The following is a 13264-nucleotide window of genomic DNA, read 5'->3' on the forward strand; positions in this document are numbered from 1 at the left end:
GGTTGGGACTGGGGGCAAGATTAGGGCAGGGATGGGTGAATGGGTCTAGGAGTCCAGATATTCCGATTGGAAAATCCGGCAACACTATGAGGAGGGGGAACTAGCATGCTCTTTAGAAGCGCAACATCAGCAGAGGGAAGCTTCCTATGCAAAACTTCTATTTTTGTGCTGAAGAAAAGAAGGAGACCTGGTGCCAATGGTTTTATGTGGACTAGAAGTGTTTAAAATAAATAAATTGAAGTTATATTTGGTTCAAGATAAAACCTGGTGTGGACCAGAGAGTTGCGCGGGGACAGAAATCCCACCCGTCCCCGCGAGGAATCCCTCTGTCCCCACCCATCCCTGCGAGAAATCCCTCCGTCCCCACCCGTCCCCATGAGGAATCCCCTCCGTCCCCACCCGTCCCTGCGAGGAATCTCCTCCATCCCTAACTCTCCCTAACTCCCCCCCAAGGTAAATTAAAGCAAAACCAAAATGGAAGTCAAACAGAAGCACCAGTCATACAAAGAGGTCATCTTCATACTGAAGAAAGAGTGTGCCTTTGCTGAAACAACTTTTCTATTCAATGTTTATCCATCACAAGAAAAATCAACAGAGATATAGGAACTTGGAGGGGGGGGGGGAGAAAGATAAAGGAAAGCAGGGGCAATAAATACAGGAAGTGACAAAATGGGCAGGCAAGGACAATTAACAGATAAAGCAGAGGCTTCCAACCAACGTGCCACAGCAGGGAAACCTCAAGAGTCTCAAAATTAAAGCCATGCCATTAGACAGGACAAGTCTCAAGCACTGGCTGAGCTGGCAGGGGGGAGCTAGGGAGAACACTGCTCATCTTCCATTTCATGCCTGCCCTGCTGCAGCACACATAGCCGACCAGAAGTTTTCCATAACCCCTCCTTCCGATGTCAACGCTGACATCGGGGAAGACTTCCGATTGGCTATGTCTGCTGCGGCAGGGCAGGCAGGAAATGGAAGACGAGCCTCGCGGCAGGGCAGGTAGGAAAATCAGACGAGCCTCGTGGCTCGAGTTGTATTGAACCTCGCGGGATCCCTGAGACCACGAGGGGCGTCCCCACGGGATCCCGGCGACCCTAGGAGGCATCCCCACAGGATCCCCGTGACTTGAAGGGGGAACCCGCGAGATCCCCGCGGGTCCTGCGGGATTCCCGTCGTCCCCGTTCCCGTGCAGCTCTCTAGTGTGGACTACTTTATCTCTTAAGAAGTCAATGGTCTGATTCTCAGTTTGTCGGGTCTCTCAGGATAAATGCAGCTGATTCCAGCTCTGGTCCTCAACAAAAGCATTCTTTGTGCCCCCTTCATCCCACTAGGGTAAAGCAGGAGATTACAAATGTCTCACCTGCCTCTCCTCTCCTCTAGGGTATACAAATCAAGTCCTTCAGCCTCATCATATGGTCTTTTATTTCATACGTACAGTGTAAAGATCTTTGATGTTTAAAGCCAACTGATTGCTGGCTTTTAGGTGGGAACACAATTCTGCGACGATGGTTCCCTTCAGTTCAATTTACGCTCCTTGCTTTTAGCGTATGAAGGAGTACTGAGCACATTGCACAAAACAAAATCATAATGTGACATATAGGGTTTTATTATAAAGCACTTTATTTATAAGATTAGATTTTTGAAGGATTTCAGTATTAAGTTTATAAATAGTAGATGTGAATGCTGAAACGTTTAAAAAATCATTTTTCTCAAGTATTTGAGATACTTTTTTTTCTTCAAGTCTCATGAGAGCTAAGATTTTGTTGGTCTCTGAACTGCAGTGGTACAGAGATTACTCAAGATATGAGACACATGGAAAGAACCCTATAAACACACCACGGAAATTCTACGTTACGAATGCTCAATTAGTTCACTGACCTTTAGCATGGAAGATGCTAGGGACACTAGACAGAGGAAGTACTGACCTCAGCCAGGTCTCTCCCCTGAGCAATAAGCTGGACATCTCTCTAGGTGCTGTACAAAGATATTGCCCAGTACAGACTTCAGCTGGGTCTCTTCCCTGGGCATTGTATGGAGGGCGCCAGGTTCTGATATTCTATAGAGGAGGTAACATGCATTACCAACCTCAGCTGGATCTTCTCCCAGATACTGTTTGGACAGTAACATGTGCTAAAAAGTGAGTGTCCCTGAGAATTGTATAGAAAATTATGCAAATGACTGACTGGAGTCTGGAGTCTCTCATATCATTCCTTGCAGTTGAGGGCAGTGTCACTAGGTGGCAGTGTGGCGAGGGTGGTGTTACATTCCCTGGGCACATTAGACAGGTGGTAACGTGTTGGTACTCACCACAGTCGGAAGACATTAGGTTTCTTCGTGTACTGCACTTCTAGGAAACAGATAGCTCCTGTCAATGTCAGGGACATGACCGAGACAGAACTCTGTACAAGAAGAGGGAGAGAAAAAACATTTTAGCAGTATCGCTGGCGTTTCGGAATAAAATTTCTGCCTCTCCACCTCTAGATTCTGAAAATTAGGGGGTCACAGATGACAGGGAAAGATTCTAGTTGATACAGAAGGGCATTTTCAATATGAAATCCAAATCCCAGTGTGGATGTTCGGCGGAACACGCACAGAATCCAGTACAAAACATGCCATTTTCAAAATGTTTAGCGTTTTGTTTCAAAAATGGCCATTTCTCAGACGCGCTTTCCCTCAATGCGTCTATCTTTTTGAACCATTTTAAAAAAAAGATCACATCCAAAAGAAAAACGCAGAAAACAAGCTATTGGGATCAGTGGCGTAGTGAAGGTGAGAGGTGCCCCTCCCCCACCCTCATCTCTGGGTAAGAGCGAACAAGAAAAGGACCTGGGTGTACTGATAGATAGGACCCTAAAGCCGTCGGCACAATGCGCGGCAGCGGCAAAGAAAGCAAACAGAATGTTGGGCATGATAAAGAAAGGAATCACGAGTAGATCGGAGAAAGTCATAATGCCGCTTTATAGAGCAATGGTCAGACCACACTTGGAATACTGTGTCCAACATTGGTCTCCCAACCTAAAGAAGGATATAAAACTGTTGGAGAGGGTGCAGAGACGAGCAACGAAGTTAATAAGAGGTATGGAGAACTTGGAATATGAGGAACGACTCAAGAAACTGGGACTGTTCTCCCTTGAGAAGAGGAGGCTGCGAGGGGACATGATCGAGACGTTCAAAATGCTGAAAGGCATCGATAAAATAGAGCAGGAAAATAAATTATTTACATTGTCCAATGCGACACGGACAAGAGGACATGGTTTGAAGCTAAGGGGGGACAAGTCCAGGACAAATGCCAGGAAGTTCTGCTTTACACAGCGAGTGGTAGACACCTGGAATGCTCTCCCAAAGGAGGTTATTAAGGAATCCACTGTGCTAGGATTCAAAGGTAAATTAGATGCACATCTCCTTACGAGAGGCATAGAGGGATATGGGTGACTAAAACTACATCAGGTGTATACCTGACTGGGCCTCCGCGTGTGCGGATCACCGGACTCAATGGACCATGGGTCTGATCCGGAGATGGCAGTTCTTATGTTCTTATGTTTATCTCCGCTCCCACCTGCCACATGTATCCCCTTCTCCAAGGACCCTCAGCCACAAGAGGGCATCCGCTTAAACTCAGGGGCGGGAAATTTCATGGGGACACCAGAAAGTATTTCTTCACCGAAAGAGTGGTTGATCATTGGAACAAGCTTCCAATACAGGTAATCGAGGCCAACAGCGTGCCAGATTTTAAGGGTAAACGGGATGCCCATGTGGGATCCTTAAGAGGGTGGAGTTAAGGATGGGTCATTAGGAGAGGGATCTCCAAGAGAGCAGACTCAGTGGGGTGGGTCTGTGAAGTGGGCAGACTTGATGGGCTATGGCCCTTATCTGCCGTCATTTTTCTATGTTTCTATGTTTCCCTTTCCCCGTCCCTCCAGTTGAAGTTCTTGCTTGCGGCAGTCAACAATGTGCTCCTCGCGACCCTGTCGGCTCTCCCTCTGACGTAACTTCCTGTGCACGGCACCCGGAAGTGACGTCAGCGGGAGAGCCAATTTACCTATCTGTGCCTCGGTTCTAATCCCAGCAATGTCACTGACTCTGTAGGACCTTGGGGCGTGTCACTTTGTCTCCCTGTGTTCCAGTTCTAACCCTCTCCCTCCCAGCAGATGGCCATACCAGGCTATAATCTGTTCAGAAAGGACAGCTCTGGATGTATATTTTAAAAAAAATATCAGACCAGCCGAAATGTGAGCGATGTGGGAAAAGCGCTACAGACCATCTTGAAAAGGAGGGATGGCATGCCCATCTGTATCTGGCATTGGCAGGAGAGCAGAACAGAGCCAGTGAATGAGTCAGTGAGAGGGTGTATCGCTGGTGGGAGACTTTAATCCGTTGGATATTAACTGGAAGAGGAAGATCCTGCACTTCCCTTGGGGAATGCTTTTGGGATACCTGATACCCGAGCCCAGAGGAAGGCAGCAAAGAACAACAGCCGGGATCTAGTGATGCAGACTATATTGGAGAATTTTGAGCCATGGCTGTGCGGATCAGGAGGGGGGATTGTCTGTTCAGTAGATCTGGTCACTCAACTCCTTAGGTTAGGCTAGGGATTTCACCGGACATGTCCTCCTTTTCGAGGACATGTCCGGGGAACCGGACGGCTTTTCCATGAAATTGTATTGAAAATTTTTATCAAAATACAAAAGGAAAAACTCAAGGCCAAAAAAACTTACATTATAATGGATGAAGGTATATGAAACAGAAAAGTGATAGCATATATCAGAAACTGAACTCTCCTATCCAGAAGAAAAGTAAAAGAAAGAGAGAAATTCCCCAGAGGCCAAAGAGAAAAGCTACCAGCTTCCAGCTATCAGTGATGTTGGGACGGCTGGGGGTAGAATGGGGCATGACTTGAGTGGAACGGGGCAGTGGTGGGCGGGCCTGGGGGCAGGTCCATGGGTCCAGATTTTCATTCCCGAAAATCTGGTAACCCTAGGTTAGGCACCGTGGTCCTCTGAATATCTATATATTGGGGTCCATGCCAGAGAAGGGTCACATGAAATCCAAGGTTCTGGCCTTCAGGAGTGCCACCTAGAAGGTGAAGGCTTACCTTCTGGGGTTACCACAAGCAGGGCAAGGTTATGAATGGAGAAACGATCTGTGAAATTACTCCAAAGCTTTATGTCATTGGAGCTGAACTTCTGAAGGGCCTCTGGAGTGACACTTCAGTGGGGTGCTGAACTGTAAACCTTTACCTACCTTCGTGGAATCCTTCCGGTCCTGGTAAAAGCAGAGGGTTCTTCGGACCAGCATGGCATGGTTTGTGCCCCAGGTACGACAGGCTGCCTGACAGTTAAAAGAGACAGAAATGAGTGAGTGAATGAAATTGACTTCACAAAGAAACCCCAGTACAAAGTATTCCCCATTATTCCCTTCTTTTCTTTGACACGCAGCTCCTGACTGGTAAGGCCCGACTTTAGTACAGGAAGAGGCGGTCGGAGCATACAGCGAGTGATTTCCTTCACTCGTCGGTACTCCGGCTGCCCTCTCCTGCCTCCCCTGCCCGGTCATTCGTAGTCGGAAAATACCACGAATGACTGGGACCGTGAACTGCCGACCGCAAATTTGCGGGAGAGCACTGTAGTTAGATTGTGAGCCCGATGGGACAGAGAGGGAAATTCAAAGTATCTGATTAGATTTTTGGCCATTACTTAAGTCAATTTAATGGTTTTGCAAACTGTCTTGAATTCTTTGGGAGATTTAGCGGTATATAAGACACCACATTAAATTTTTAAAAAAAGAAAATCTGGTCAAGAAGGAGTTAAAATGCTATTGGGAAGGAAGCAAAAATGCAACAAGTTCTGAGCGAGGCCAAAATAGTTCCTGAGCAGTACCCACCTTTTTCCCTCCCTGCTGCAACATGTGCTTCTTTTCTAAGGTTCCTTCCATCAGGAGGAATTCTGCTGTACGAGGACTCTGGAAGCACAAAATCAAAGACATCCATTTAGCTGTACTCATTACTTCCCTCTGACATATGAATTGGAAAAAATTGGAGTAGATTAAATTATAATTTCTGGTGGAATTCCTTATGTCATGTTTATAAAATGGAAAGATTTATTGCAATAAAGCGCAGTTTTTTCAGGAAATTTAAGGATGTGTGGGAGCCATTTACAAAGTATTGTACCGATTAGATGACATTTTATTTTATTTTTTTCCCTTAAATTTACAAGTTTTATTGTGTGTGGGGGGAGGGGAGTGTAAATTTATTGTTACTTATTGTGTAAGGTATTGATTATATGATAAGAAAGAGTGGGAAGGGTGGGAGATAAGAGCATATTATTTGTACCATTGATGATTATTAAGTGTTATATTTATTGTTAATTTGTTTGGATATATTGTTACACTTTTGTAAATTTGAAAATGAATAAAGAATTTAAAAAAAAAAAATGAATATTTTCTTGTTTTCAGGTACTCCAAGCACTTGTATTCCTATCTGTGTGCCTCACTGATCATACTTACCTAGGGATGCCATTTGGCTTCAGAAAAAGGAGGATGGATTGAGATTTTCCAGTTTTACTTTTATTACTTTCAATGGAAATAAAACCCAGATGTCTCAATCTGTCCTCCTTATTTCCATTGCTTTCAATGGAAGTAAAACCCATCCTCTTTTTATCTGGAGCCATACAGTAACCCTATACTTATTACCCAGCAGTGGGTCAATGATCATACCTCATTGTGGCAATTTCCTCTCAGTCACTGTCCCTGGAGAGAAGCTACAATTTCTTCTGGATATCTTTGCTGGTTTAACAATGTGCAAATAAATATCTATAGAAGATATCTCAAGAGGAATACCAAATCTCAAAATCTCACCTCAGCTCTGTCTGGGTCCTTCACCTCCTCTTCTTGAGATTTATAACTGTGTTTCAGTTGGTTTGGTGTACAAGGAGACCTCACCACATCTGGCACACAGTCATTTGAGAGCATTTGTTGAAAGGAGATTTCCTTTTTACAGGAAAAGGTCTCTCTTGGCTCTTCCTGGATATTGCACTCTCTCGGGTCTGCGCAAACACTCTTGCCCCTTTCCCCTTCTCGCTTCTTATTCTGAGCCGAGCTGGGCAGTACGAATTTGACAACCGCCATGTCATTAGCTGAAGTTACAACCAATTGCTCACAGACTTGGGTTTGGGGCTTGTACGTCCCTTCCTCCCTCTTAGTTTTTGCAATTTGGGGAGCTCTATCTGAGCAGGAGGTCTGCTCGAGTGTCTCCACTTTATTCCATATGTCTTCTAGCTCTTCCTCAACTTCTTGGAAGAGACTGTGGTTTGGGTGCAGCACATCTGAAGATGCCATGGCACTTGCTGGAATGATGACCTTTGGTTTTGGTAAAACTATAAGAGGGCGACATCCATTGGACTTAATAGCTTTAGACTCATCATCTTCTTGGTGGTCAACCTCATAGTCAAACACTGAGAGCCGGTTTGAGGCTTTGAAGCCCACATTAACCAGTGGCAATAGTAGGGTGGACTCTGGAGAACTACCTGTTAAGCACTGTTCTTCATCCTTGATAAAGGAAATAAGTTCTAATTGATCACGTCTGGTCTCCGGATCTTCACAGACCCTGATGCCAACTGGCCCAGCCATTGTGCTGCAAGTATGATGTTCAGAGTGCCTTTTAGGAGAGGAAGCACATTGCTTGGGGATTATTTCCTTTTGATTTGAGGAAGTACAACATGTTGGCTTGTCAGTTGGTGATCTATCTTTGTTAGTTGGTGTGCTTAAGACAGCTGTCAACCTGTCCCACTCGGGGACAACCTCTTCATGGAGAATGTTGGTACGAGATAGTCCCAAGTTGAGGAAATCCTCCCCTGCATGGTGTTGGCCCTGGGTGATCCTACCTTCTTCTCCAGTGCTAAACTTTTGAGGCTTATACAGGTCTATGCTACTGAGGCTCAGGTTTTCAGACCAGGTGCTTTTGTCCTGAGGAGCACAGCTCATCCCATCCCCTTGAATCTTTTGCCTTCCTCCTGCCACCGAATGCCGCTTTGACTGAACACGAGGACTCTCAAACATGGCTCTGCCCGTTGAACTATCACTACCTCTGTGCACAGGCCTACTGAGCTGCAGACCTGTACACATCTCAGCTTCTTGTTTTTCTCCTACTTCCTGTGGTGTGATCTTAATCGCATCTTGGCAGTTACCCAGCAGGTTAAGGTCCTTTGGAACTATTATGCTCAGAATGGACCCCAAAGAAAGATGCCTGCAGCTGACATGTTTCTGAGCTGGTCTGGAATCCCCTAGACTCAAGGTTCTGCTCTTAAACGTTGATGGACTGAAATCGAACACAGGCCTGACAGATCGAAATTCAGTGCCAGTGTCCCTGGTGGGAGGATTTTTCAGATAGTCTAACAATTCTTCGGATACTGGGTGTAGCCCATGCCCCTTCCTTCTGTTGTGTTGCAAAGGCCACGTGTGGTGTTCAGTGTCCCTGGGCATAGGCCTTGTGCAGTTTGGATTTGTTCCTTTGATCCTTTGGACTGTGAGTCTCTGAGCCTCTTTCTCAGCTTTCTCTTTCCTTTTCAGGCTGTTGAGGATAGCGTTGGAACTGATGCTGGGGAGGGTGTGGAAAGGGGTGCGGTTGCTATCGGCGGGTACTGGAGTGAGATATACTTTTGACTGCACTTTCTTGGAAGGCAGTGGCATGGTCAGGCTCTGGCTAGCAGCTCCCCCTTCTCTCTTCATGTCCTTCATGTGCATATAGGTGCTAACCTGATCAACAGAAAAGGATCAATTATAAAATAAACCATGGGATACTGACAGGAGAACTGTGGCTTCATCAGGCTATGGGTGAGGCTGTCAACGAGACGCAGCAACTTTCAGGGAAGATTATGTAATGCCTTAGAGACACATATGTTTTGCCTGTTTATAAAAGCACCATATTCATCTATACCAGTGGCGTAGCCACGAATGGACCTGGGTGGGTCTGGACCCTGGATGGGGATCCTCAAGCCCCACCAGACGCAAGCCCCACCAGATGGCAAGAAACTCCTCCCTCCCTCCTGCTTCAGCCTGCGGCACTGTCTAATTAGTGGCGTTGCGCTGGCCTCCCCCTGCTCAGTTTCATGCATGCGCAGGAAGGGAAAGACAGGGGCAGCAGCAGTGCATGCATGGACGGAGCCATGGGCTGAATCAAGTGGGAGAGTGAGCAGTTCTTCTCCTCAGAGGATCCTTGGAGCCGGCGGGGCATAGGGATCCTCACCAGCTGAGGTATGGAGACTCATGTGCCCACCCAGTTTGCACAGTGGCCCACCCAGAATTTGAGGTCTGGCTATGCCTCTGATCTACACACCTTCATTCAATCCTCCCTGAAAGCTGCATGTGGGCGCAAGTGTGTGTACGTGTGCTCCGATAAGCAAACTCATACTATAACAGGTTTATTACACTTTTCTTCCCACCTGAGCTACAGCTCCTGTAAACTGAGCAACACATGGTGATATATTTTGCACCTAAGCGCCAGGGAGAAAAGCGCTTGGCTGACACTTCCACACCATTGGAGGGGGAGGGTCCTGCTTACAGGCTTCAAAATTATACTAATTCTGCCTTGTTAAAATCTTTAAAGACAAGTAGCAATGGCCACACAGACTGATGAATAGTTGCAAGCATTATCACCCAGGGGAACACACTTCCAACCCTTTGCCCATCTCACTCCCAACCCTGACATGCATTTATTAACTGCCCAATGTAATAATGTGTGTGGTATATACAGTACAGAGTTTCTTTGTATTTTACAGTATTCAACACATGGTGAAAGCCTAATTTAAACCCTTATGTGAGAGAATAATAATCCCACTAAATAAATCATTTGGGCAGAAAGGATAGATTTTGATAACTTTCTTAGCAAGACAATATTATGTGTGTTGCCAAAGTGATACATTTTGAAAAACTGTTCTTCCTCCCTTGCAGCTTTTAATGGGAGGAGGAAAGGTAGGGAAAGATGCGATGCGGCTTATTACGACTGAAACAGCTGATAATCAAACTACAGTGGTGCCTCACACAATGAACTTAATTGGTTCCAGGAGCAAGTTTGTTATGCGAAAAGTTCGTTATGTGAAACGCGTTTTCCCATAACAATACATGTTAAAAAAAATTATTCGTTCTGCAGCATAAAATATGCTAAGATGACATAAAAAAAGATACATTTGTCAAAATGGTGAAAATGGTGGTCTTGCTGAGGCCAAACTCTTTGACGAGGTCACACTGTTTTACCCCACATTCACTCCTTCTAATTATTTCCCGTTTCATTTCAACAGAAATCACCTTCCTGCTTTTTTTAGAAGCCATGATATATAAAAAATATTGAGTTTATCTTAAAAGGACGACTGCCGTGATACGTGCGTGCGTGCGTGATTTAATTCGTAATGAAGAACGATTGCCGCAATACGTGCTTAAGTTAAGCGCAGTGACTAACGACTGCCTGCAGTGCCTGTGCGGAAGGATGCAATACATCGGCAGCTCGGGCGACTTCGTTGTGTGAAACGAAGTTCGTTGTGTGAAACGAAGTTCGTTGTGTGAATCAAGACATGAAGTTCGTTGTGTGCAGCGTTCGTTGTGTGAGGCGTTCGTTATGCGAGGCACCACTGTATATAACAGCACCATAGCCACAGATGGATTCGGGTGGGCAGGGGCCTACCCGCTTTCAGCTCAGACCCACCTAGAGGCAGCTTACTCTTACTGCAGCTGGCGGGGAACCCCAAACCCTGCCATCTGTAAACCTCCTTTAATGTGACCCGGACACCTTTCAACACTGCCCTCTTGTGCCACCTGGCTCTGGCACTCTGCACACGCTCAAGATTTTCGGCTGGCAGGGCTTGGGGGATCCCTATCAGCTCAGGAATTTAATGTTTTGAATTCAGGTGGAGACTACAGGTGCCCGCCCGCCCAGTCTGCCCGGTGGCCCCTCCTAAAATAAGCTTCAGCCGAATCTTCTCTAAACCCCACCTCACAATTCCAACTCTACAATACCAAGCACACATCCCCATGCTCCAAAATGCCACTTCCCTACATCCCCCCACTACCCACCTCCCCAAATCCCCACTCTCTCGATACCCTTCCCCTCCCCTCACACCACACCATGCAGACAAGTCTCAGCATGCACCAGTTTTCAACATTTACCTCTCCTGGAAAAAAATTCTTTTTCTTTCTCTTTAAGCTACCAAAAGTACTCTCTAAAAATCCTTGGCATCGCTTCCAGAATGTTTTACCACCCGAGGGTTTAGAGTGAGGGAGCTAGGTGAAGGGGGGAAAAAGGGAAAATTGAAAGAAACATAAGTGTGTGTTTACTACAGGGGGGGCCACCCTGCTGCCTAAAAGTTTGGTTTCTGACAACAGCAATAACAGTATCTAAATGGTTAGTGAAGTGCCTTGAGAGCCAGGGCAAGTGGGTTCAATTCCCCCTGGTTACTTTGTGAGTCTGGGCAAGTCCTTTACACTCCATATCCCCAAGGTACAAAATCAGTAGCTGCACATAATAAGTAACCAAAGAAAGGCAAATATCAAATCCCCTATTCCTTTCCCTAAACCTGGGCACCAGTCAACATTTACTGGAGTGAGGGCTAAAAATTATTTTTCCTGGTCACCTTTTTCACCTGTTTTTATTTGCTTCAGGTTTTGCTGGACAGAGGAGTTGCTTCTTCTTTATCTAATTTTTAAATTTTCTTGCTTTTTTGTCCTTTTTTACAATGCTTTTATGGCTTTTTAGTTTGTTTTATATTGCCTAATACTGTATATTTGAATTTTTTTTCTTCTCTTTCTCTCTCTGTCCCACAGAGGCCAAATTACCCAGTTCAAGGCTGGAGGCATTTTTTTTTTTCCCCCAATTTAACATATCGCCAACCCTTGGAGATATAAAGAAATCAAGAATTAATAGCAATCCTAAATACAACTGACAAAAAAACTAGAAAATAACAAGATTAAATTATCCACAAATAAGGAAATAGATCCAAGATGTACACATAAGCATAGGTAATATTTAAACCTTAGAGATGTTCCACATCGAACCCTCCCAAGCCATCCCATAGAGCTGGGGTCTCAAAGTCCCTCCTTGAGGGCCGCAATCCAGTCGGGTTTTCAGGATTTCCCCAATGAATATGCATGAGATCTATTAGCATACAATGAAAGCAGTGCATGCAAATAGATCTCATGCATATTCATTGAGGAAATCCTGAAAACCCGACTGGATTGCGGCCCTCGAGGAGGGACTTTGAGACCCCTGCCATAGAGCGACGATATGGTCCTTATACAAATACATTCATTTCCTCTCTAGCTTTAAGAAAACAATCTGATGGTTTAGGATCAAAAAATTAAAAATGATTACCCTCAAAAATCACCAAATACAAGGAAAATGAAAAAAAACAATTCCACCCTCAGGGTCAAAATGCTAGGGTGAAGAGCCAAAAAGGCCTTCCGCCTCCTTTGTGTACCTCTAGCAAGATCATTGCGTTAAGAAATCAAAAGGAAAGTTTAAGAATATTATTGTGGTCATGTTCCAATACAAAATTACAACCATTGTGGTCAAAAAAGATGCTCAAGGTCATTGAAGAACCTAATGGAGAAGGGGTGAGTCCAATGGTCCTGGTCCCAAAGCCGGATGGAACCAAACGTTTCTGCTTAGACTTTCAAGCTGTGAATGCCATATTGCAGTTCGATGCATACCCTATGCCTTGGGTTGAAGATCTAATCGAAGAACTAGGGGGAGCCCAATTCTTGTCTACATTGAACCTGACAAAAGGATACTGGCAGATCCCATTAGATAAGTCCTCCAAAGAAAAGACAGCGTTCATAAGCGATCAAGACCTATACCAGTTTACCATCCTCCCCTTCGGGACCAACACATACAACACCTTTCCACCGTCTGCAATACTCTGTGACAAACAGGATTCATCGCCAACCCGAAGTGTTATGTCTTAGGACAGAAAGAAATCTAGTACCTTGAATTTTGTATGGAAAATGCTTGGGTTAAGCCTGTTTCCTCCGAGGCAATCCAGGCCAATCCTTGTCCCATCAACAAAACACAAGACACTTTCTAGACATGATAGGCTACTATTGTAAATTTATACCGAACTTTGCTGATGAGGCTGCTTGCTTAACTGACTTATTACGGAAGACTCGCCCAAATAAACTTGAGTGGAATGAAGCCACTGAATGGGCCTTTAATTGGCTCAAAGAGATCTTGTGCCAAGAACCAGTTCTGAAAAATGTGAAACAAGGCCTGCAGGATCTCTTGTTTTAA

General features: G+C 45.2%; 1 protein-coding gene across 1 annotated transcript in view; it reads right to left on the bottom strand.

Annotated features, from left to right (window-relative positions):
• LOC117357306 overlaps nucleotides 1–13264 on the bottom strand; it is a 94276-nt gene that overhangs the window by 23642 nt on the left and 57370 nt on the right. Inside the window, exons 22-25 of the mRNA XM_033937677.1 lie at nucleotides 6850–8745; nucleotides 5878–5955; nucleotides 5239–5325; nucleotides 2305–2396 (exon numbers count right to left, since the gene is read on the bottom strand). Of these exons, the coding sequence (XP_033793568.1) occupies nucleotides 2305–2396; nucleotides 5239–5325; nucleotides 5878–5955; nucleotides 6850–8745 (2153 nt within the window). The remainder of the gene's footprint in view (nucleotides 1–2304; nucleotides 2397–5238; nucleotides 5326–5877; nucleotides 5956–6849; nucleotides 8746–13264) is intronic.

The sequence above is a fragment of the Geotrypetes seraphini genome, chromosome 3 (genome assembly GCF_902459505.1).
Source record: "Geotrypetes seraphini chromosome 3, aGeoSer1.1, whole genome shotgun sequence".
Classification (NCBI taxonomy): domain Eukaryota; kingdom Metazoa; phylum Chordata; class Amphibia; order Gymnophiona; family Dermophiidae; genus Geotrypetes; species Geotrypetes seraphini.